The 26,778-nt window shown below is 45.2% G+C and overlaps 1 protein-coding gene across 2 annotated transcripts; it reads right to left on the minus strand.

The window, feature by feature from the left end:
• Positions 1 to 278: 278 nt before the first annotated feature.
• On the minus strand, positions 279 to 26,653 carry jag1b (jagged canonical Notch ligand 1b). Of its 2 annotated transcripts, none has more exons than XM_063874854.1 (26): positions 26,309 to 26,653; positions 25,735 to 26,040; positions 19,233 to 19,284; positions 16,494 to 16,751; positions 15,908 to 15,968; positions 13,559 to 13,689; positions 13,347 to 13,466; positions 11,674 to 11,787; positions 11,466 to 11,579; positions 11,267 to 11,380; positions 10,741 to 10,787; positions 10,081 to 10,254; positions 9,532 to 9,682; positions 8,456 to 8,620; positions 8,226 to 8,339; positions 7,977 to 8,090; positions 7,697 to 7,810; positions 7,176 to 7,292; positions 6,427 to 6,454; positions 5,948 to 6,033; positions 5,251 to 5,364; positions 5,049 to 5,158; positions 3,842 to 4,081; positions 3,099 to 3,230; positions 2,707 to 2,851; positions 279 to 2,130 (listed from the first exon to the last, which is right to left on the minus strand). In XM_063874854.1, exons 1-26 carry the CDS (start codon positions 26,363 to 26,365, stop codon positions 1,658 to 1,660), a joined length of 3,651 nt encoding a protein of 1,216 aa, XP_063730924.1. In that variant the 5' UTR covers positions 26,366 to 26,653; the 3' UTR covers positions 279 to 1,657. The 2 variants fall into 2 exon arrangements, with proteins under 2 accessions (XP_063730924.1, XP_063730923.1); XM_063874853.1 differs by having other exon boundaries at positions 5,251 to 5,403.
• Between the last annotated feature and the right edge of the window lie 125 nt (positions 26,654 to 26,778).

A 26,778-nucleotide genomic window follows, 5' to 3' on the forward strand; every position in this document is an offset into this window, starting at 1 on the left:
TAGAAAGGTTTTAGTTAAGCCCGCTGCTTAAACCACACCAACAAGGGTGACATTGTGTGAGGATCATGAGGAGCTGGGGGTATTTTTGTCTCCAGGATCGACTTAATGCGAGGATGACTTGCTACAACGCAATTAGCTGTAAACACATTTGGACAGAGCTCTTGCTCAAGTCTCTGATGCATCTCCGGCAGCGGTTCCCACGGCAGCTGCATGAGAAAGCTTTCATATGCTCCGACATGTTAGTCTTGATGCATCACAGACAGACTCTTCACTCGCTCTCCAGAACAAAGACAACTTTAATTCTCTTTTCATACAAAATATTTAATAAATATGACTTTCAAAAATATATTGCCAGATCAACACATAATTCTCAAGTTCATAACACAAAGTCAAAAATAGAACAAAATGTTGCCATGATCTCAAAGGGTTTTAACAAATGAGATAAAACATGTTTGTCTTTAAGAGCCTCATTTAAAAAAAAAAGGAAAATAAACTAATTTGCACAGAAACAAAGCAGAGGCAGTGTATTCTATTGGATTCTACAGTGTTCCTATTGCCCCCCCCCTACTTTTCAAGTACTCACGGTCTACCTTTTGATATTATGCCGACTAAAGCAGATGGGAATTGTGGCGTGTCATATTGACTTGACTTGCCTTTGAAATGTTTTGATGGTTTAAACTGAAGCTGCAGAAGGACTTTTGTTCCCTTAAGTGTTTATCCATTAGTGGCAAGCAATATGTCTGCCACCATGTCCATCCCTCGCAGCAGCCGTGATCTTTTGTTGTCCTAACCTCACTTGCCTTCAATCAAGGTCCTGGCAACAAGTAATGAAATGTCAAATGTGTGGAAAAAAAACGACAAAAAAAGTGTTTCAGGCCAAACGTGCCCATCCTTTGTCTTTGAAATTTGGCTTTTTATAAAATGCGTTGAAAAATTAAGTAATTGAAAGAAATGGTAGACTTCCACAGCTATCAAGACCTTCAAACTAGACAGAACATATAAATAAAAAGGAATGATATCTTAAGGCTCTTGATTATTAAGTTAATAAATCAAATATACACAATGATTAATAAAAAAAATGTACATATCTACATGTTCTAAATTGACATAAATTCTTCATATTGGCAGCAACTGCTGACATTGAAACCTTCCCTCCCCTCCCCCCCGAAAAATAAAAATAAATAATAAAGTTGATCTTTTTTTCTCATTTGACAGTTGCTGAAGTCTAAAGCTGAAAAGGCACTTTCTCCAAACAGAACTAGAAAGAATTCAAAAACATACTAAAAATAATTATCTCTAGCATTAAACATGTCGGGTCGTTTTAGTCATTGTACAACAATTACACCAGGAACCCCTAACATGTGTCCACTAAATTAAAATAACAAAAGGGAACAGAAATGCAGAGGAGGACACTTGCAACTAGTTCTACAGTGAAATGTATACCAGTGCCTTGTGTTTCCAGCCAACCAAAGCAACTGTCACTGCCAGTGTAAGCCAGCTTGTCAAAACTTAAATTAACACGGGGAATATCTGAAAATACTGTGGGGTCACGACTGACACGACAGTTTGCTAACTACACATGCCAAAGCTCCCCCGTCTCACCCACCACCGGGGTGTGAAGGCATAAGGCTTGGTTGCACAGCAACACAGCTGTCCGCTATACAATGTAGTCCATCCTGTTTATGCTGTTTGCTGTCTCCAAGTCTCTGTTGTCCTGTTTATTAGTCCAATTAGGGTTTTTGGATGTGGAGTTGGAACTTGGCGTCGTCTTCTCCTCCCGCTCCACCAGTGTGTATGCTGGCTGTTTGGCAAAGCGGCCCTTCTGTAAGTGCCTCTCCTTGTCGTCCTCATTCCCCTCGGGATGATTTGTCCTTATTTTGGCAATGATAGAGTTCTTGTTTTCGTAGTCTTTGATGGCTACCGTGAGGCCCACATGCTTCTCTATAGGGTTCTTGATCTGGTTGAGCTGCTCCCGCACGTTGTTGGTCGTGTTGTCCTCGGCTCCGGTGGCCGTCGTCCCGTTGTGGTTGCTCTGTTTCCGCCGGCGCCGCATGCACCAAAGCAAAATGGAGACCAGGACGAGCACCCAGATGACGATGAAGATGGAGCTGAGGAGGGGCACTAGGTAGTCTGAGAGAAGAGAAGAAGACCAACACAGGTCAAAGAGATGTCCCAAATACAAAGAGTAAAAGGATCCCAGTTAAACAATACACAAAAGGTTCTATTGTATTACAACGTCAAGCTTGCTAAATAGTTAGTATGCTTTTGCTAGTGCAACCTGACCTCTGAGCCCCGGACAGGGAAAGAGGCTGCTTCTATTTGGCTGTGGCGGCAGTCTGCTGTCACAGCATTGATGAATGGTGGACACATGCGGGGGTCTTACTACGAGTCAAGCCAGTCGCATGGTGAGCCAATCTAAAACCACATAGCCAGGCAGCTCTGTTCTTTCCATTTGGACCAAAATCTTTTTAAGCTCCAGTTGAAACTGCCATGAGATGGCAGGACCTGGGCGAGCAACTTATGTGGGAGGATAAGGGAAAAGCTTTTCACACGTGCAAGATTTTACTTTGGTACTTGGCATTGCTGTCATTTACAGGCAGTGGCTCTATCTACTCTGATCTTATCATTATAAAAACAGAATGCTCCCACACACACAGAAAGTCTGGGAAACTTGAAAGGGAACAAGAGTCTGGAGGCGTTTCTTACCTATTTTGCTGGGGCTTGGCACGCGCACTTCTATGATGGCAGCTATGATGGTGTTGTTGTTCCCACTGCGATTGCTAACCAGGTCGATTATCCTGTCTGTGAGCTCTTTAATAGGACTATGGTCCAACCGATGGTCCTCCATAGCCTAGAAGAGTGAAAAACAAAGTAACATTTAAAATCTGTTGCTTTAGGTCTAAGTTCTGTTTATGTTCTCATTAATTCTGTTTACCTTTAGTATGACACAAAACAACCCAACCTAATTCCACAAACTATCCCATTAATGCTGCTAAGAATGCACACTGCAGGCTATAAATCAAAGGGGATCTTTCTGAGCATACATTAATAGAGGCAGGCAGGCATATGGCAGACAGGGAGTGGGAGGAGGTACTTACGATGCAGACGTGGATTTCGTTGCTGGCTGAGAATGAGGGGTCACAGGTTATGGACACAGAATGCTCCAAGGAGAAATTCTTCACCACGTACAGGCGCCTCAGCTGCTTACACACATCCTCCACAGTCAGGCTCTGGACATGAAGAAGAAATAAAGCAAATGTTACAACAGAAGTAGAATAAAATAGAAGAAGAAAAAAGGAAGAGCTCGGCGTGCACTTTTGGCTGTCGGGTCAACATGGTGGGGATCCACCTCATTTAGATTAAAGACCACAGGCTCATATGCTTGTCACTATCTGCTGTCATGCTTGTTAGGCAGCTGGCGAGTGATTATGCTATGTGGTGACAGAGTCGCCAGTGGTCCTGTTTAGCTCAAATCCATCTGATCCTGAAATGAATCTCACAGTGCGGTCAGGGTTAAGAGTGGATTGGCATGAAGTCGTGAATGCCTGATTCTCAGGAACTTGGATGCAGCTAACAAAAAAAAAGGGACAAAAAGAAGGAAATATCCCGGCATCTTTTCTTCCTGGAGCACATTTAAATACATGGCCCGATTGTTCAGGAGTCTTAGACGAGAAATCCTTTTGCCCAGGAGGGATGGTTGAGCACTTTTGAAAACCTGATCTTTCACAGTTTGCTGCTCCCATTCATGTTAGAGGTGCTAGTGAGGGGTGGGGGGGCATGAAAAATGAACCCAAAACCCCTTTAATTCAATCTCTCCCTCCCTGGTGCCTAGGTAACTCACTTGAGGCATGGTCTCCTTGTTGAAGGTGAAGGTGATGTTGGCGCAGCTGTTGTCCTGGTAACTGGAGCTGGGGTGGCATTCGATGTGACACGGGGGAGGGTTGGAGTGCCAGCACTCCCCAAGGCCGACGCAGGGCTTCACAAAGCAGTGGCCCTCCCTGATGGGGACGCAGCTCTGGCCCGAGGGACACCCGCCTCGACCTTTGGCCCCTATTTGGCAGGACATAGGGCCACACGACATCTGGAGAGAAGACAGGGAAGACTATGTTGAGATTTGTTCACAGACTTTTTTCTGATAATTCGACAAAGATAAGACTAGCAATGAGGATACAGCTAGTGATGTGGCTCCAAAAAAATTCAGCACCTCTTAATAATCTGATTCTTTCTGTTCTTGCTTTTATCTCCCTCCCCAAACACACCTTTTTTTATTTGCCAAGATAAAAGAACAAAAGCACACAAGTTGGTTTTTCTATTTTTCAATTTTCAACAGATGTCCCAATAATATCATCATTGTGAATTCGAAAATCTGGCTCACTTTACCATTGAAAAACTAAAAATATCTAAATATAGGAAAGAGTTTAAAACCCAGCATGAAACTGCCCTGTAAAAAGGTCGGAGTTTACAGTTTTTCCCAGTCACAGATAAAGCGGCTCTGTAAAGATTAATTTCTCTCCTCTTCAAGGGATACGCTCTTGTAACCCGCACGAAACACTTGAGCTACTGTCAGCTGAAGTACGGTCAAACCCACACATGTAATTGTGTTCCCATATCAGACTATATTTACCATGAATGTTTGTATCTCACAGCCCCGGATCGTTTTCACCCCATGATGCATTTCTCTCCTGAAGGGAGCAGTATCAGTGAGGCGCCATTGTTAATCTGGCAGTTAAATGAGTGTGATAATGATAGCACTACTTCGGGCCTCTGCTGAATATCACCCAATCTTCACCCGGTGAGACTTTGGGAGATTCAGAGCTGGCACCTGACACCAGTATTTTCCAACAGTGACATTGTATTTCTTTCAAAACACATGGCATCATCTCTGTATAGAACTTAAGATTCCCACACCAGCTCCACCCTGTGTTGTTGTAGGCCCTACCTGAGATCTCTGGAGACACTAGAGCCTGAGATGCATCCACCCGCACAACCATTCAAACCAAATACTTCACTTTTACATTATTTTACTTTATTTTTTAGGAGGGACCTACCTTTGTGCACACAACTTTCCCGTTCGAACAGTGACAGGTGTTGCAGTCTTCCTCCCATCTGTGTCCATCGGGGGCCACATGTCCATTAACAGAGCAATGTTTTCTCGTCACTGTTAAAAAATAAATAAATCACAGTATTAGATGTGAGAAGGTGTGTGTAATGTGTGTAATCTCTCCTTTATCGTGTGGTGAAGACTTGTACCATCATGACAGTGGGTTCCCGTCCTGTCCGGGGGACACAGGCAGCGATAGCCGTTGATCTCATCCACACAGGTGGAGCCGAAGGCACAGGGAGAGGACTGGCACTCATTAATATCTGTCACAGGAGGGGAAGAGCGAGAGGTAAGAAGTGGCTCTGTTTGGGAGTAAAGAGCACAGCCAGACAGCACACAAATATTAGGTTAAGCAGTCGGCACACAAATCTAATTCCTGGAGGTCACGTGTCATTTGAACAGTGCGTACACATATACGGCAGTTAATAAAAAAAACAAGCAAACATGCTTTAAATCAATCCTGGCTCTATTTTTTGCCCCATGCAGCTTTATTAAAAAGGCAGCATCATTAGCAGGTATGCAAGGGCTGAGGGCTGGACTTAGCAGAACAAAGGGTTTGCAATGGGAAAGAATGTGGCCATCTGAAAGCCTTTAAGAGGGAAAACAATCTGTGTAATCAGTGTCAGAGAGCATGGCTGATTAGCTGTTGGCCCGCTAAGCCGGTTTCCCCCGGGGACAGCAGCAGGGCCCGGTGGAGTGACACCAAAAAGGCTCGGTCTGGCTTGCAGCCCAATGCACAGATAATTGGCCGGCTAGACCTTCCATTTGGAGCGGCTGTGATGGTCCCGGGCCTGCTCTAACTTATTGGGGATCAGGGATGGGTAGGGAGGCAGGGCTAATACTTACTGATCCGGCAGTCTGGCCCAGCGAAGCCTGCAGCGCACTCGCAGCGGTACCAGTTATCCCCGTCCACGCAGGTTCCGCTGTTGTAGCTGCAGAGGCAATGGGGCGTCAGTTTTATATCTGGATTTGTTTTACAGGCTAAAATCATTCCACACTCATTATGCTTCAACACATTTCTGGTCTGGAATTTTCTCATCACTTGACTATAATGACTTCTCTAAAGTTAATTAATGCAATCAGACTTTTTCTTTGACATGCGTTTGGGAGTGAGCTCCAGTGGTAAGTGGTTATAAAAAGAGTTGTGTGGTTCGAGTTCCAGAAACAGTGATAGCTGATTGCTTCCCAGGAATGACAGGGAAGGGTGTATGCCAGTTTCTCAGCGAGAGTGAGAGAGAGAAAGACTGCAGGTGAGAATCTAAGACGCAGGAGGAGCACCATGTTTACATCTGTCTAACTACAGGAAATGTTTGGCTTCCACTTACCATGGGTGGGGACTGCAGTCGTTGGTATCTGAGAGAGAGAGAGAGAGAAAGAGAAAATAAAATAGGGAGGGAGGGAGAGACAGAAAGCAGTGAGTGTGTTTGTTTTTTCTCATGTGTGTACGAGTGTTCGGCGCACATGACAGCTAAGAGCACGTCTGAGCTTGCGTGTGCAGAGGCGTGTTGGGCTGGTCGGGCCTGGACTCCGCAGCATCTGATTACACTGCCTTATTAACGTTAGCGCAAACAATCGAATCTCACCCCCAAAAGTAAAATCTAACCGCCCACCCCCCACATTCACACCAATATTCCCGCCCTGGCTGTTTCTCCCTCCCTTACAAAAGTTCGGGGAATTTCATGTTTTGGAGAGCATGCATATGAGGGCAGGGATCCCAGGGAAATGGAGGAGGGCTGTAGAACAAGCCGACATGTCACTGTTTGGACAGGAATGCAACGACGAGAGGGGAGAGACGGGTGTGTGTTTGACGAGGAGGAGGCGGAGGAGAGGGGGGAGAAACATCTGTCTTCACTTTCGAAACCCCTTTCTCCCTCCTGCTCTTTCTCCTCTCTTGGCCGGCAGCAGCCAGAGAGAGGAAAGAGATAAAAAAAAAAAAGGTACAGATCAAGAGGGGAAGGGAGCCAGGTTTAATCAGATGCAGGTTTGCCTCTGCACTGGGTAGCAGGAGGTTTATCATCATTTAATAGCAATAACTGTCCAACTTTGTCCCATCCACACTTTAAAGAGCACTCACTCTGGGTGCACGTGGGACCCTCCCAGCCTTCCTTGCAGACGCAGGTGAATGACTCCCCAGTCACCACGCAGGTTCCTCCATTCTCACACGGGTTGGGAAGGCAACTTGAGTTTTTGGCTGAGGAAGAGAAAAAGTAGTTTCGTCAGTTTCCTCTAACTTTTAAAAAGATGCTTTTCAGTGAAATCATTGATCATGAACCTTAAAAAACACAGAAGCTTTTTGTACTGTCGGGTTTCCGCTTTCTCTGAGGGAATCTGCATTCCAGGACTTTGAAGTATATTGTCCGTGCAATCAGGGAATTGTAAGCGGATGTCTGTCAGCACTCATGGAGAGGGGAGAAATGTGCAAGCAAGGAGATGGGAGGGAGTGTTGAGAGAGTGAAGGGATAAAAACAGTTTGTGGACCTTGGGGATCTGACGGATCTGATTAATATTGGAGAGAAGATGGAGCTCTCCCACAAAGCAATCTTCTCAAATCTGTGTTTGTCTTGATATGAAAATGTAAACCAAGTGGTGACTCACCTATGTTGCATGTGGTACCCTCCCACCCTGGGGAACACTTGCACTGGAACGTGTCAATCTCGTCGTGGCAGGTGCCACCGTTGTTACATGTGGCTCCGTCGCACTGACTTTCGCCTGAGGGGATCATTGACAACCGTCGCTTTAGCTGTGCACTCACATAGGTTCCGAATAAACACACACGGTATAGAAGATTGAGTAATTATATACAGCCATAAGCACATACCATGAGCCTGCACAGGCAGACTACACGGGTGTGGAAGAAAGAACAAAAAACTCTTACGGGAGTGGCAGGTCTTTCCCTTCCAGCCATTCTTGCATTCGCAAAAGAAATCAGTCACCAGGTCTCGACATGTCCCTCCATTATGACAGGGGTTGGTGCTGCAGTCATCGATGTCTGGTGGAGACATTGGACGGGAGTGTGATTAACGGGCGGCATTTCAAACACATTTTTCTGTGCAAACATGTATTGCGCAGTCCCATGAAAAAGGTGTGTTTGTGTTGAGGTCACGGGACGAGCAGTACTACTCACTGATCTCGCAGTGGTCGCCCTCCCAACCGTCGCCGCAGATGCACTGGTACACGATGACTTTGTCGATGCAGGTGCCTCCGTTGCGACATGGGTTACTCTCGCAATCGTTTATGTCTGAAATAAACAAGACAAATGTGAGATTTTGAGTGTGAGGTCAACCTGATATATCATAATCTGTGGTGCCTAGTGTTCTGTACTGTGTGTGTGTGTGTGTGTGTGTCTGGTCTTACTCTCATGGCAGTAGGTGCCTCTGAAGCCCTCCTGGCACTCGCAGCTGAACTGGCCCCCGGCCTGGCTCCTGCAGCGGCCGTGAGGTCCACACACATTCGATGAAATGTAGCGCTCCCCTCCTGGCGTGCTGTTAGACGCCACGGACACGGTGCAGCTGTCAATCACTGCGAATAGGAGAGAAGGTAAAACAGCTGACATACCTCGTTTCAACATAAACTTGTTCCAAAACATAAAATAGGGTTTATGTCTTCTAAGTGATAACAACTTATTTTATTGCTGATATTCACATGAGAGCAACCATCTGATCTGAGTCCTTAATAAAAGAGGAGATGAGGGAGCCAAAAAGTGACAAAGAGAGCAGGAGTGGGCATGAGAGAGGAGAGATTAGGAAATATCTACAAGTACAGGCCTTAAAACCCCCTGAGAAAAAAAACAGTATCAGTGAGAATGTGAACAAAAATTAATGACGGGAGAAACAGCCATAAGCTGTTATGCTTTCATAAGCAATTCAGAGTGATCTGTTTCATTCTGTGCTGAAATCCCTTCCTTTCCCCCTGTCTGATCAGGTTAGGGGAGTGGGGTGGATTTTCTCCCCTGTAATCACTTAATTCTTGCCAAGAGCAAAGAGAATCTCACCGTCTGGTATCTGACTCCGTGGTTGGTCCACTCACTTAATTACACACAAAAAAAATGTGCACACTCGATGAGGGGGAAAAAAAGAAGTAGTAGCCCACCAAGTCATTACCAAGAACACACACAGTGCTATCAGCCTTTTGCCAGATTTTCAAGGAGCTCAGAGGTGGGGAGAATCACTGGAAAAGCTTTGCTGAGGAGATGGAGGGGGGCTACACAAAAAAAAAAAACTTCTCACCTAGGCCAACAAATGTGCAGTGCTTAAGACTGATGTATATGTTTTGCCCTCATGGGAAGAATTTGGGTAAAGATTTGACAAATGGTGAAGACCTGGCCTTAGTCAGCATTTTACTACAGCAGTTTATGCAGATCGACTTACAGAAATGTTCTGGAAAAAGACAAAGCGTGAAAAGCTTGTGGTTACTGCAGGCAGGAGACGTACCTTTACACGTGGTGGTGCGACAGTGGTCTTTGAGGTGGGAGCAGTTCTTGCCCTCGTAGTCCTCGGGGCAGGCGCAGAAGTAGCCTGTGGCCAGGTTGAAGCAGGGCGCCCCGTTCTGACACGGGTTGGGCGAGCAGTAATCGATATCCAGCTAGGGCAAAAAGGTATTGAATAGAGAGTGGTGAACCTGATAGCTCACATGGTTTATGCTACACTGAACAGAGCAAAAGCCACAGCATCCTCCCTGCAGGCCGTGCCAGGAAACAACACACGCACAGCGCTTGGAGGAAGGGGAAAAACAAGGCAGAGACATAGGAGCCGTCCTCTGAGTCTGGGCTTCAGCGCTGAGGAATGTATCCCGCTGTAGCCAGGAGCAGCTTCAACAAAGCACTCCCTTTTAAAAAAGGAGGACTGTGGAACAACAGCCTTTTAAGAGGGTGGGGCAAGGAAACTTTACAACGAACCCAAAGATACAGCGATGCCAGCAGATAGGGGGATGCTAAACAATAGCAGGGGCACCGATATGCAAGGGTGGGAGTTGTGTATTACCTGGCAGAGGTTTCCTGAGAAGCCTGCCAGACACAGGCACTGGAAGCCGTTCACTTCGTCCTGACAGCGGCCACCGTTCAGACACGGCGCGTTGGCACACTCGTCGATGTCCCTCTCACAATGCTCGCCAGCGAAGCCAGGAGGGCATACACAACGATATCCGTTAACCAAGTCCTGAGAGAGCGAGAGAGAAACCAGGGTTAACCTAATGAAGGCACACAATTGATGAAGTGCTTTGACAGGGTGGGGTGCAAACAATAACTGTTAAGCCAGGGAACAAAATGAAGAGCGAGAGCTGAGATGGGGGGGGGGGGCACATTTTGGAGGGACATTATCACAGCTCCTCAATTATTTCAACACATTTTCCTGGCACGGGCTCAACACAATAATATTTATGGTAAATCAAGCCAGTGTGGTCAAGGACCTTGTGTGTCCCTCCCTTAGAAACCCCTCTGAACCCACTCCCCTCAGATTTGATTTCAGTGAGGAGTTCCACAACAATTCCACTGTTGGTTTTGTAGAGGAACGTTTACAGCAGCTATTTATGTAACCGCTGTAAATGTCCCTGGTATTCGACAAACAATAAAGCAAACAAACAAGCTGGCAAACGAGGAAGACATGCCAGATAAAGCTAAACATGCTTTTTGAACAGACACATACCTTGCAAGTTCCCCCATTCTGGCACTGGTCCTTGCAGTCGTTAATGTCTGCAAGGGAAAACAAATATGGAGGATTAATACTGAACAGCTTGAGACAATTCTCTGTCTTTGAAAACAAGTCTGTGCTTTATGTCTCCCATGCTAGAGGCCTTTGACACACACACACACACACACACACACACACACACACACACACACACACACACACACACACACACACACACACACACACACACACACACACACACACACACACACACACACACACACACACACACACACACACACACACACACACACACACACACACACACACACACACACACACACACACACACACACACACACACACACACACACACACACACACACACACACACACACACACACACACACACACACACACACACACACACACACACACACACACACACACACACACACACACACACACACACACACACACACACACAAAGAGCTGGACACGCGTCCCGCTCCACAGCTGCAGCAGACAGCCTTCAACTCACTGGTGTCGCAGTTCTGCCCCGTCCAACCAGGGATGCACTCGCAGAAGTATCCACCAATCAGGTTGCGGCATGAGTTGGCATTGACACAGGGCTTGCTCTCGCATTCGTTGGCATCTAGAGAGAAAGAGAGAAGGGGTTGGTGGCATTTGCATGTGCAGTTGACAGGAGTGGCGTGGTGGAAAGTGGAAAAGAGGCTCACCTATCAGACATGTCTTCCCTGACCACTGTGAAGGACAGAGACACTTGAAACCGTTCACCTGATCCTGGCACGTTCCCCCGTGATTGCAGGGGTTAGGAGAGCAGTCGTCAACATCTGAAACAGAGGAAGTCACTTGTGGTTATTCAACGTGATCCTTTTTTTATGAGGGTGCTGACATTTAATGGCTGCAGGTCGAGTGGAATCTTACTGGTGATGCAGGAGGGGCCACTCCAGCCTGGCGCACACTGACATTCGTAGCCTTGACTTGTTTCTACACAGCTCCCTCCGTTAGAGCAGGGATTGGATAGACAGGCATGTTCCGCTAGAAAGAGAAACATGTTGAAATCACTCCTGTCAATCACTTAGAAGAAAAAGAAAACCCACTCTTGGATGTGTGTGATTTTATCCTTTTTGGCCTATAAGCTGATAAATTGATGTTTTTCTGCTGTTGTAGCTGCCATGACAGTAATCCACTTTGACATCATGTGGTGTACGTTTGCCCTTTTGTATTCAACAGAAAAATAAATCAGATGCCAAAATCCATTCAGCTTCTGACTCATTCGTGGAATAGTCAGCTTCAGTCAGCTGAACACACCCAGGGGTCGACATCCCTTACCCATCACCTCACTCTTTGCCTCCCCCCTGCCCCAACAGCGCGCTCAAAATCCGCCCCCATCTCACTCTCATTACCCACTGGGCAGACCACACCACCAGGAAATCATCTTTCATGCTAAGTTGACCCGACCAACGCACCGTGACTTCCCTTTGACTCCCCGCCATTCTTCTTCTGAAAAGCGGCACAAGATGAGAGAGTGGCGGGAGGGGGCGCGGGAGAGAGGGGGGGATCTGCCCCTGGAGTTTCTCCTTTATGGACGAGTTAAGGCTGAGTGGGTCCCAAATGAATCAAAAATGAATGATTCACTGGGAGAATAACTAGGCGGTTGGAGGTGATCAGTGGTATGCCATGGGGAGGAGGGAGGGGTGAGGATGCGGCGCTGCACCCGGGGGCCTCTATGTTACAATAGCCTGACGTATCCCGTGCTCTGAGGACCTCCTGTTACCAAGGGCACGGTTTTCTGACATCTCTGCAGTTAAGCTGTCAGCACCCCGCAAGGCTCGGATTTAATGAGGAAAAACCATCATCTCCATGGTAAGTGTTTGCAGCAGCTGAACCTTAGCACCACACCCATCTGTGTGGAGGGCCAGAGGAGCGGAGGGATGACCGGCCCCTGAAGATCAAACCGGTGGATTACCTGACTTGGGGGCCACTCGTACTGGAGTGGAAACAAGATTATTGCCGAGTTACCACCTCCTCTGATTACAAACTCAAGGCACCTCTGACCTTTTGTCTGCAAGCTAAGAAAACCCAGAACCTACCCACTTACTCTAACTGCAAGCATAAGGACGAGATTCGATCTTGTATTTTAACTTAGGTTCCACAAGTATATCGTCTAATAAGTAACACCAAAAACAAGGAGGTTTAGGTAAATCTTGGAGACTGATCTCCTGCAGACCTTAAAAATGTAAGTTAAGTAAAGAGTAAAGATGCAATTGGAGGATTTAGAATTGCACAAAGTTGTGAGATTAAAAAAGAAAAATCCAAGCAGCGGAGGACAGGACATTCTGACTTCTAGCCTTTGAGTCCCCTCTACCAACCGCTACAAGGATTGGTTCCAAAATATCCCACAATGTAACTTTGGAACATCTTTTATCAGATTCTCCATGATGACATTGTAGTCCTAATTTTCCCCAAAGAGCTCTCTCTCTTATTACGAGAGACAACTTAACAGGATGAGTTTTCTAGTCTCTTAAAAGCTAACTACAAAGCTGCTAGCAATAAAAAGACTGAAAGTGATCTTGCAGAAGATCTTGGACACTCACCTCTCTCACAGTTTGCACCAGAGTAGCCTTCAGCACAGGTACACTGGTACTTGTCAGGTCCTGTGTTGATACACGTTCCTCCATTCAGGCATGGCTGGTGAGTGCCACAGTAGTTCAGATCTGCAAAAAGTTTACACAGCTTTAGTTTGTTTTTACACAACACGGGCTGCTCTTAGGGTGACCTGCAACTGAAATTATCAACGGGAATTAACCTTTATCGCAAAGGTGGCCGCCCCAGTTGGTGTCACACAGGCACTGCCACGGCTCCACACAGGTGCCATGTACACAGCCAGGGTGGGGGATGCACTTGTCACAGTACTGGCCCTGCCAGCCATACAGACACCTGCAAGACACACAGAGTCATGCCATTAGCCTCAGAAGTGTGAGATAAAGTAAAACAAAAAAAACATATGCAAATATACACATTCATTCAGACACACGCCACAAGAAAAAATATGCAGAACATTCAGGAAAAACTATCAAAAGGCTGTGAAATAATACTTTATGGTGTCTGAAATAGTAATAGCCTAATCTTCTGTTTATTTAGAATGACTTCAGAAGTAATACATTAATAATCGGAATTTAATGAACACCACATTAGTGTACGCAACATGGCGATGTACAAATGAAACAAACAAAAGGCCACTATGCTTGCCCTCACAACAACTGTGCTGTGTCTTAAAAGACCACAAATACATCCTAAGTAGCAGGGTGTTTATGCAACAGCTTTTAAACAATACTTGGGGCCAAGCAAACAGAGGAGAATTTAGCATTTTACAAAACAGAAAAAAAAAGCCCCACCAAATTACAGTTCCAATGGGACCTGTAGCACAGCTAACATTAGCATGCGGCCAGACGCTCCCTTTAACAACACCCTGCCTGTGGCTTGGCAGGAGAGACAGAGAGGAGTGTTCGGCTGCTTCGCTGCTGCTCATCCTGGTTCCCATGAGTCGGGAGTCAAGCTCGTGCCCCAAGGCTGAGGAGGGGATCACAGTCTTCTGACCACTGAAATGTCCAGGTCCATAATTATACTGATAACGCTGCCCTTTTCTTCCTGGGCTACATAATTAAGAAGGCAATCCAGCCGGACTGATAAGTCTGTCTTTTTTTAAAAGGTGGCGAGGTGGCGATACTGTTGCTGCTATGGAGCCTAGCGACAGGAAACCTTGTCCCTCTGGGGGGAGCGGCGCACTGATTAGCCCGAGAAACGGACGGACTGTAAAAATAAACGCGGTGGTTAAGTAAACCTCTGTGATTAAAGAGGCTATTCTTAAAAGTGTGCTAATCCTCTTCATGTGAAGCGGAGCAGGACTCTCCAGCAGGATCCCAAATCATTTACAGTTATTACGCAGCCAAAATACATGGGAGTGACATTACATTTGTCTCTGCTGACGCATATAACGATTTGAATTCCTGACATGAAAACAGAATGTTGTCGCTGTGCAGTTAATGATTTTCAAACCATGAATCTTAGACCACAGGAGCACTTTTATTACTCTAATACAAATATTGAAATCTGAGGTATCAATAAATACACCAGACTAAATTAAATTCCCATGAAGCGTAATTAGCAGTGGCACCACTGACATCAACTTAGCATCAAGGTGACTGCCCTCGCCTGCAGCTCATGTTGTTATGTTCAGCTTTTGTTTAACACTGTGCAGCAGCGTAACGATGGGAAACTGCTCACCGACTACAACAGTAGAAGAGCTTGCTTGGAGAGTTTTTTGGCACAGTGAACATAAACAGAGTTAAACCCAGAGCTTTAAATATAGCCACACCTGTGCAGAGACTAAGGCAATTCAACTCCCTTGTTCTGCCGGTGGCCACACAAGCATTTACAAGAAACCTGATGATGTCAAAAGCATGGGAAAAACAACTTCATGGCAGCACAATACGAGCAAACCTGATCGTCTCTGTACTTGATTTATGGCCAAATCAGACAACTAAGTAAGCAGCCAATGCCTGAACTGTGGGAAGAGTTCGGGCAGTGCAGGGCAGTGCAGGGCCTCTTTCAGGATGAGATACAACTGCACACAATGCCCCAGCTCTGATATTCATCTGCGCCGGGCTTTTCCTCTGGCTGTGTGCATAAACAGCATTAGGAAAGCCATTAGCTACACAAACAATACACTTTAACGCTCATCCGAACGTTACATGCGATTTGGCTGATAACACTTGCCTCATTAGAGGGAAACACATAGGCTACATTTCCAACATGGAGACTTGGCAGTTATGCCTCTCCCTATTCTCCGACTGGCAGCTCCGGTCCAAAGCTCCACAAGAGATTTACAAGCAGCTCAGCCGGCATCTCTGTTAAAGCCCTGGTACTGATAGTCTCTTGGCTAGAAAATGGAGCATGTACAGGGAAAGGTCCATGCTATGACTGAACTGGTGCTTGGACACAATCCCTACACATCGGATTGATCCACACCACAGGCCTCTGGCAGCGGCCTCCGTAAGAAGTAAAAGCAACCGTGTTTGACATTTTATACAGTACAAAAGTAATAAATCCTTGATAACGGACTAATAAATCATACAGAACAGCCTTGGTCACTTACTTGCATCCACCTGGCTCCTTACATGAACCATGCTCAGTGCTGCAACCTTGTCGACATATAGCTAGAAGAAGAAGAAATACAAAAAAATCACTGCCTGGTAACTAGGTTTAAATTTAGCTGCATTTTAGAGAACATATAAATTATAGCAGTAAATGATTTAATTACCACCCTTTATCACATTTCAGCATGAGAGAACACATATTGCTGTCGACAGGCAAGCAGGCTTGCCCTGCCATGTAAGACAGTAAAATATTTATTAAAGGAATTGACTGCAGCAGAGGCTGATTTCCTGGGGATAGAAGTTTATTCCTGGTCATAAGGATAATGAAAAGCTTTATTTGATTGGAAGAGGAAAGAGAAATTATGTGAGAGTTCAGAAACAAAGGCTTCCATTCAATGCAAACCATACAGCAGACAGTGTATCAGCATGATTCACAGATTACAGTCTGGTTGATAGCTTAAGAAGACCCATTCAGAGTCATAAATACCAATATGACTGTCTCAAGCTGCTAGTCTGCTCAGCATTTCCATCTTGAGGTGAAGTCACCCACCCATCTCGTCATGCTGAAATTTCATCACTTCTTACCTGTGTTGCAGTCAGGTCCGGACCAGCCTTCCAGACATGTCTTGTTCCCATTGTAGTCGCATGTGTAATGCCCGAAGAACTCATCCCTTGGCCGACAGAACTTGTTGCAGCCGAAGCCGTAGTAGTGCTCGTCACAGCTGACCCGGATCTGGTACTCAAACTGGGCCACACGGCCGTTGTGAGTCAGCTTCTGCCATTGTGGGCTGGGGTTGATCATGCCTGAGTGAGAGGCTTTCTCGATCAACTTTCCATCTGCACCTAAAACATCCATTTAGACATGATTAACATAACAGAAGTAAATGCTTTCCTCAGCTATGTTAATAGTCATCAAATGTTTGAGCCAGGGACAGGATAGTGGAATGCAGCATCCTACTTTATGCATTTGGGAGTTGCAATGTTATGCGTGATCATACAGTGGGAAGTGGGAACCCAGCAATTCGGACACAAATTGCAGAAGATCTCTGAGATAGCAGATTATATGCAATTAAAGCAACTATGTGTGCTGGAGAGGAAGAAAAGTACAAGGAGGAAATACAGAAAAAAGGGAAACGCTGCCTGTAATGAGCACTGTTAACTGCTTTTTTCTCACGCTCCCTCTCCAACTCTCCCTGGTGGGGTTTCTGATTCTCAGGTTTACAGCTTGAGGATATTACTGGTCTCAGATGCTGTCCTCTGCATCGGCTCAGGCTAAGACAGAACCGCAGCCGCCATAAATTACAGCATGAGGACACTGATGCCACAGTCACTGCTGGGAAGCCTGCCAGAGTGCCATCAGCACTTTTTTCTCCTCACATTCATCATTATAGTCAACAGCAGTCTAAAAGGACTTGAGTCAACTATTTTTGTACACACTTAAAAGTATCCAGCTACACTTCAAACAGGGAGCAAAGGCCTGGGTTTTGTTGTGATTTTGCAACAACCAAAGGAGACTTATAAACACATAGACCTGACCCAGAAAGAGACTTATTTTCATGTCAAACATGAGGAGGTCACGGCTCTGTCAAACGAGCAAGGACTGACCCGGGAGCCCAGGGCTGTAATGAGCTTCACACACACACACAGAGTAAACACTCTCAAACTGAGCAAACATGCTTAGCCTAGACTCCAGACACTACACTGTACACATACAAGACCTGCACATTAACACCTCTCATTCACTCTCACACACAGAGCACTCAATACTAGATATCTAAATCTTCCACCTGGGAGAGAATGAAAAATATGTCAAAGCCGTTATTTACTGCACTCACATGAGCAGAGGTGACTGACCGCCGGGTGAATCGCTTCTCTGTGTAATATGATGCAATGCAGTGCAGTGGGGGGACGGTTAGCTGTCATTTATTTACTGTGCTGTGGTGTGTATCAGGGGTTTGGGGGCATACTGAAATCACAGTGCCCAGTAACATTTCACAGTGGTCTGGAATCCAGAGCTCAGCTGTGAGGCATTTCTCTACCGACTGCTGACCTGCAGTGTCAGGAGTCACACATCCTTACTACCTGCTGCCTGGCTCGGAGCTAAACATAAATCAGAAGCTCTTTATACAGCTTAGAGCGGTCGTGCTTGAACATCATATTCATTTTAAAAGCGGAGAAAATCTAAATGTTTAAGCTGTAAAAAAAGGACTTGTTTTCTCACACACTGGATATCAATTCATAGAAAAAGTCATCTGAACCTAACAAGGGAAACAAAACTTACATAACTTTAAAACTTTAATGCCATTTTTAACTGTGATTGTGAAGCAGTCTGCATTTAAACATCAGTTAGGATGATCACAACATATGAAGCCTTCAGAGCTGCAAGCTAGCCCAGTGGAGCTCAGAGGAGCTTAACCAGCATTGACTGTGTACATTCAGGGTTTTTTTCACACCAATGCCCTAATAGCTCTCTGGGGAGCGGCAAATACAGCAGAAAAGACAGAAACCTTGTTGACCTCGAGTGGACCTGCATAAACAAGCATGGGAGAGGGCCCTCCCTCAGCTGGAATCACCGCGCTGTCGCCAATCTGACCGCTAACCAGCAGGAATCCCAGCAAAGTTAACGACAGAAAACCAAACCCGCCATCCAGAATTTGGATTCAGCATGTTAACACCGCGTTCAGTTCATGGGAAGAACACCCACAGTGTTCGAGTACTACACTATAAAGACTTCCGCTGTGAGCTCAGTGTGCAACCCACCTGTACCAGAGGTAACTTTAACCGACAAGACAGGATAACTCTGAGGCCTTGGCCCCCCCCACACATTGGGACTGCAGGCTAGCCCAGCGCCGTGCTGGGCGGCCGGATGAACTCTGTGTTTCACGCCTCAGTGACAGTGAGACTGTGTGACCCCGACCCTGGCTGGCAGCACCTGCCATCAGTCATCGGCCAAATGAAAACATTTTCATAGGGGGGAAGCTTGGCCCCCTCTGTACTCCTCCCCTCCTCTACTTCGCCACACTTCCTTCTCTCTGTCTGCACCCCCGCCTCACTACCCTCGGTCTGCCGGTCCCCGCTTCTTCTTCCCCCTCGCTTCCCTGTCCTGCTCTCCCGCCTTACAGGCAGCTGTCAACACACTGTCTTAACACAGACACACACGCACACCCAGTGGACCATGTGGAAGAGGCCAGGGGGTTCAGGAAGAATAAACTTCCTTCTTCGACCTTCAACACGACTCCTCCCAGACGTTGCCATGAGGGTATAGGGGGGGAAGAAAAAGAGGGGAAGGCAAGATGGAGATGCCAGACAAGGACAAATACTCACCACCGGTTTCATTTTTGAAGTCCAAGGCTTCCACTATCAACGTGTAGGACCTCTGAGGAAGACAAAAGGGAGAAACAAGTAGTTTTAGCCAAGAGCAGTATCATAAAGCAATCATGGTATTATGAATATAGAGTATAAACATTACCTTCCAAAGATAAAGTGATACTTATGTCAGACGCGTATTGTGCAGAGAGCCACTGAACAGTGTACAGCCTTTTGATGGTTAGTAACCTACAAACTAATGTTCCCACTCATTTCCCCTATTACAAATATCACATATGCATTCTGGTTACTCTGATAGTACATATATCAACAAGCCATACGAGTCAGGTAATCATTATACAGTACGGTTAAACAGTTTCTCACAACTTCACCAGCCTTGCCAGTGTAGCTTACCTCTCCCTCTCATTGAGTTAGCCCAGGACCCAGGACAGAAGCTAACTGCTAACTATTAGCTTATCACAATAGTCCTGTTGATCTGATTAGGAGAGGATAAGCTGGCGGTGGTGCAGAGGTCTCTGCATCTTAACGATTAGGATGTGAGACAAATGGGCAGTGGGGTCTGGTTGAACTGGACAGCCACCCAGCAGGAGGGTGCGTCCGCCTGATGCACTTGAATCTAGTCTGAGCAGTGCTGCACTGGACCAATGACTACAGTAAGTTCAAACAAAAAAAATAGCACATAGGAAAGGGTACATTGGGAATGATAGCGTTGCTCCCAATACACACAGGATTTCGAATCATTATAGTCAGTTGATGCTGTCAAAGTCAGTTCTGTTTTGCAATGTGTATGGGATTGAAATTGTATGCTAACTAAAACAACTATAGTGACCTATGCTATGACTGGTATAAAAATAAGAAAGAAAATCGAATCAAGTCTAAAGTGCTAAAGCAAACTGTTTTATCGGCAAAGTCAAGAATGATTTGACATAACGTGTTTGTGACTGATGGTGAGGAGGAAAAGCACAGAGACTGAATGAGTGCTACACTCTGCAGGGCCTGTCTTGATTTCAGCACTCCCGAAAGCGCTTTGTCTGATTCAGGGTTGGTAGCGCTCACACCAATATCAGCTTACACATTCACGCTGCCCTGTGCCACAGTCTAGAGGGAGCAAACAATGTGCCTGCAAACGCGCATGACAGAGTCAGAGAGAAAGTATGCGATTGTGAGAACGTGTAATCCACTTACAGTGCTCAAGCATCCACTAGAAAACACCTACTTGTTATATTCACACACATGCTCGCCCCCAGCATCGCTGCCTGGAGGCATTTCAGAAATTCTGCATCGCTACTATGGCCCTTACTGCAGTGACTTGACAATAAACAAACCTTTGCTCGAAGGAAATCCCCTGTTCACTTTCCAAAGGGTGAAAAAAAGAACAAGTTATGACTCACTCCGGGACCGATTTTCGTGGCTTTACCTTGTTTTGTAAGCCATTCAACTTTCCAGGAGACATTTGTCTGATCATGTGCCATGAGTTTCACTGCAATCAGGGGGGCAGCTATTATTTGACATGCAGTGCTCATCAGCAAGGCAGACTTTACAGTATACCCTGACTCACAATTGAGTGCAATCACTTGACACAGAACTCAAGTGAGTGAGTCAGAAGTAATGTGATACCTACTCACCGACTACTGCAACCCAACATACAGCTAGTTATAACAACACCAGAAAGAGTCCTCTGCCTTTGTTGTTCACCGTCTAAGTGTTTAACACTCTGTTGCAAAATATCTTTGGTGTTAATTTCAAATTGTGGTCATTTGTTCAGTCTGTTCAACTGCACTTGAATGCATCATTCCAGTACTTGCAGTCCCACCTGCATGTCCACATAAAGTTGTTTGGGGTTGGGGAAAATCAATATGAGAGAGCTACCCACACAAATCACACATATATGACGCAGTGGGCGCATTGTGAGCAAATCCTTAGAACGGGAACTGAAATCCTTCACAAGAACACTGAACTTAAGTATATTGTCTGAAACCCCTCAACATTTTAATATTAGTCACTATTGCAACATTGAATTGGCGTGGTTGTGACTAACATTAGAAATAGGAGAACTGATACAAAACTTGATTAGAATGTGTAATCTACTACAGTCCCTTCAGTGACCTCTCAAACAATACAAGCATTTTTGATCAACACGTTATCAGTTTACAGGCATTAGGAAAAATGTAGCTATCCCTGCCAACTGAAAATGTAAACAAGCCTGGTTTACCTGCTATACAATGAAACTTCACATGCTGACGGGTGGAAACAAAAATCATTAAATCACTTAGTGGTGAACTGCTGTCAAGAGGCACACATTTTAATGGGTTATTGGCTGATTCCTTTACAGAGTAGTCCTTCAACAACATAACACACCCAAAAAACTGCATGATTTGGACTTGTCTCAACATGGAAGCTGTTTTAGCAGCATCATCACCACATACTGATGACGTACATCAATCTATTAGTACCACAAAAACATGATTAAAGACAACCCAATAAAATAAAAATTCTCAATCTTTTATAACCCTGTGGCATTAGATAACAAGGTTTACAATTCACTTAATGTCTGATCTAAACTACTGTTTTAGTGGTTTGATCTAACACATAGCATTGCCATTATTGAGAGGTTTAGATCCAGACCAAATAAGAGTTAGATACTGCCCAACTTCTCATTCACTAACACTCCATAACTTCTTGGCGGTTATCAGCTTTGAACCGTCTGCCACTGCCAGGTTCACTTTTCCCAGGCTCCCAGCTGACTCACAACTTCTCTTTGAACTACAGAGCGCTCACACACAGACACACACTCATATGTCCAAGTGCAATAAGTGCAGCCATATGTCTTCTTATCTTTCCTGGCCAAGCAGGCACTGTCCAAAAGACAAGTAACATAAGCGATAAAGATCATTCCAGTTTGAAACACAATGACTGGATCCTCTCAGTAGGGGAATTTTCCCAATACACACACACCCACACACACTGGCCTCTCATCCTGCCCTCAAATGAAAATGGAGCCATCTGATGAACCATTGCAAGGTAATCTAACAAAATAAAGTGAGGCATGTCTCACGGAAAAACAACCATAAGCCAAAGGTCTAAAACAAGGCATGGCACAACAGATTAGACTGGTCTGAGCCTACACTCAGCACACAGGAAATGTAAACAGTCCAGTCAAAGGGATGTTGACCTTCTATATCAGTTTCCCTGAGTCAATCACTTCAATAGTATCAAACTGAGATCCAACAAATGATTTGGGACTGCTAGGTAACACACCTTTGTTTGCCATAAAACCCAGATATGAAAAGAAAACTATCATAATCAGATTCAAAGTCACTGACTGCACTGATAGCATGGGTGGGAAGGAAGGAATGCATTGTTTTGCAAAATCACCTGTAGAGGTGCGTTAACCCTGGGGGACACGACAGAACCTCATCCAGAGGAGAGAATCTCAACTTGTGCCAACTGAAACAACAGACGCCAACAGATTTTGGATCCCTCGCAAGGCAAACAAAATCCAAACCAATGAACCCTAGGAATATATGTTAATATAAAGCATTTAACTCAACAAACAGCCAGTCATCCATCTTTTGCAATGGTCAATGGCCATTCATGGAAACAAAAACAAGGCATAGGTGAATTCAGCCTGAAAAAACTCAGATTAGCAGCAAAGCTTCAGAGGGCATTATGTAACATCACACTCTCACAATACTGCAAGTTCACTGAGAAAGTTCTTGTTAAAGTCGAAGATGGGGTTAGGTGGGGGGGGGGGGAGAGAACAAGTATATCTTCCCTCTTTCACTTGAGTAATTTGCACTTAACTGCCACATCAGAGCAAGACTATATAAAACAAACATGTCATTACCCCAACAGCAGCCGGCAGCGCTTACTCTCATGACTGTGCTGACTATTGTCCCGAGACTCACCTCATCCATATTCTAAGACGGCTCCAACTTGTCAACAAATAAATCACAGTGATGCCTGTATGTCTCAGTTCTGACAAAAGATGACAGCATCATGTTGCATGAAAGACGGAGGAAAATTGTGCTATTAAATGAGGGGAATAATTTAATCAAATTTCAGCAGAATCAAAGGTGCCAGACCAATTAGGGCTTGAGATTTAAGGCAAGATATTACTCATATTAGAGAGTAATAATATAATATAATATAGGTGGGAAGTGGGCAGATAAGTGCTTATAAAAGTTCAGAGAAGATCTAACTTCTCAAAGATTGACCCAATTTAAATGTCTTCCATTCTTGTATAGGTGCAACATGGTCAAATTTGCTGAGGTGGCCACAGAGGCACGGACTGCTCTGAGAGCAAACTTCACCAATGCTGAGTCTACTACATCTACTTCCTGTTGCTTGCCCTGCACTGGCATTACAGCTGCACAGCCTCTATTATGCTCTATAATCCTCACTGTAGTCACTGAGGGCACACCATTGTCCCTGCTTGATACACTGTGAGGGACCTCACTTCTCTTTGGAATAAAAGCACGGAGCAGACATTGGCGAATCCATACAGGGCACTAAAACAACGATGTGCTAATGTTAAGGATGTTCAGCCGACGGCACTCAGACAGATGCCTGGCTCTTGCCCTACCTGATCTAAGCACATGTGTGTAGCCTCATTAAGTGCAGCAGTTACTGTGGGTGGCAAGGTTAAAAGGATGAAATGCCTGAGGTCCAACCGAGCGTGACTTAAACAAAGCCCCTGGCCTGGACAAGAGGCCAACTTCATGCAGCTCACAAGAGAGGATGAAGGGGGGGGGGGGGGGAGCTGCATGAACTCAGAGTACCCAACAACCCAATTGCACCACACTGCCATCTGTCCACAACAGCCAATCAACTGATGAAAAGGACAAAGAGTGATATCATACCTAACCTGACAATTGTAAATGTTCACTGAAGTAAAGTACTTGAAGTGAAGGATGAGGAATATAATGTGCATCTCAGTTCTTTTCCAAATCTCAACCTAGCTGCTCCAATAATCCTGTTATCACCTATAGAGTTGAATAAAATGAAGTTATCTTGAAGTGAAATTTCTTAATGATACATTGACACAATACGTTATAATTTTCCACCTAAATCAATGGATGTATGACTTTAATGACAAAGACATCAACCATTAGGTCTAAGACATGGAGGCCATAGTATACTTTTTATCACCACTAGCCTACATAAAAATAAATGAGTAAAGCAAGCAGAGGGCTTAAACGTGAAATGGCACCAGGTTCCATTGCAATGTCAACAAGTGCCGTTTTCAAGAAGAAAAGGTTTATAACAAGTAAGATGAATCTAATCTGGCACTGAGGGTTCTTGCCAAGTTAGTAATGCCATGGCGTGAACATAAACAGAAACCTTTGTGTTTTTAAAAAGGTGCGAGGCGCCAGTGTCTACATGGAGAGCAAATAAAAAATACAGACCATATCAAATGGCAGGCTACCCTGTTGAGAACATTGTTTAACTGGCTTTAACATCATAAGGAAAACACCCAAATCTAAAGGATCCATTCTGCCCCAAAGGTAACACACTTAAAAATGTTGGAGTTTAAAGTCTTTCACATGTGATTTTCCAGTTCTATCACTTATCTGTGCCGTGTGAGGCCATCACCGCTTGAAATTACAAGAACTTCCATCAAGATTGTGGTAAAAATAGCTTTGATGTAATTGGACACACACATACCAGTGGACTGTGCCTTTCACCCATCAGGCACAGTGAAGGAGTTTGCGGGCCAAGCTATGGGGCCAGTCAGTCTGTGCACAGTCCTACTTTTTTCACTACATAGAAATGTGCTCCAGCATGGCAAATCATATCTCGCACAGAGCTACAACTGTCCCACAGGCCTGTCAGGCCCATTTATTTACTCCATGAAGAAGAGCTGACACTTGAGGAAACCAGAAAGTGGGCTTTCACTCTGGAGTTACTGAACTGTGCAACATAAGCAGCTGCCAGGGAATTCTGGGAGATTGCCGCTCAACCACCTTTTTACCTTAACTTTTTACTTGTTGAACTCAAGCCAGACAAGTAAGAAAACTTTTACGAGGAACATTTCAAGAATACATTGTAAAAAGTTTAATCCAACCGCATCCATAGTGGAGGCAATAAAGTAAAATAGAATATCTTGAACTATTTGATGGTTTTTAACCTTAGGTAATAATTTGCCCATCTTTTTCAGAATTCTCCATGAATTCTTGTGATTCAACATGCAAAGTACTTTAAACACGATTAACACTATTTTGATAACACAGACAGGCCTAAGCCAAATTGCGAAAAATACCTGCACCTGGTTAATTGGCGCAGATAATGACTAGACCAGGGGGTCTTTCCTCAAAAGGATAATTCACAGAGAGCTAACTACCATAAGATCCACTTTTCAGGAGAGTGAGAATGAGTGAAGGACAGTAATTGCACATAACTGCCCTGCAAACAAACATGTTCTCTCCAAGAATAAGAAACGGGAGAGAAAGAAGCGCGTCAAGAAATTCAGAAGTTTTTTTTAAAGTCTCCAACTCACCGGCCAGGCAAAACTGAAGGCCAAAACAATCCTGGATTTGTCATTCCTGACAGAACTCTTGAAAGAAAATGTATTTCCTCCGAGGATAGGCGTAGATCCCATTCCGAAGCTGCAGGGCCCTGCAGCAGAAACTCTCGACTGGTATTCCTTCAGGCAAACTCTGAAAAACGTATCGCACTGGTCCCGTGTGCATTTTCTATCCGCCGTGGTCCGTGTGCCATCACAACACATGCCGTTCAGCAGCTCTCCGTTTGCATTGTGCATCGATAAGATTTGCAACTCGAATTGTCCCGATCCCTCTGACACCTGTTGAGGACAGAAGAGTGAGTGCAATGGAAAACTTTGACCCCATTATTTAAAAATACAAATTGTAATACAAAACGGGATGTTCTGCGATGATGGTTACCAGACAGGATTTGCACTTGCAGCAAGCTAACTTTGCATGAGACATGGTGACATGTAATGTTAGCATAGCCGTCCGCATAAAAAGGCGACACACATGCAATCAAAGTATATGCAAACAGCTAAACTAAGTGACCCTTCCCGCTGTTTTCCACTGAAGTAGTCTACATACCTTCGCCAGAAAGCAGAGTAAAAAGGCAGCAACGACTGAGCCCCGTCTCAAAATCATGCCTCCGGACTGCTGTTGCCACTCGCTTGTTAGTAGTCGTCTGGCCGACACACGGCAACAGAGCTCTCCTCTGGTTTAAACATGCACGAGTGGGAAACAACACTTTGGTCAGCGGAGCACAGGTTCCCGATTCATAGAAGACCTCTTCCTTGTATGTCCCTCAACCTCTCCGTGAATCTACTCTTCTTCGTTATCCGACACTTTGCCCTTGTTGTTAAAGAAAGTTAAGACAGTGGCCATGCGGCAGCCGAGCCCACTGCTGACTGACTGACTGACTGACTGCTGGCCTGAGCTGGAGCTGGCTACACAAGTTCAGCAAGGAGGGTGTGTCCCGGAGCCCCGAGCCTCCATATTCATGAGCAGGGCACAGTGAGCCCGCCCCTCTCATATTATGAGCATAATCATACACTCTT

Source organism: Eleginops maclovinus, chromosome 22 (genome assembly GCF_036324505.1).
Source record: "Eleginops maclovinus isolate JMC-PN-2008 ecotype Puerto Natales chromosome 22, JC_Emac_rtc_rv5, whole genome shotgun sequence".
Lineage (NCBI taxonomy): Eukaryota > Metazoa > Chordata > Actinopteri > Perciformes > Eleginopidae > Eleginops > Eleginops maclovinus.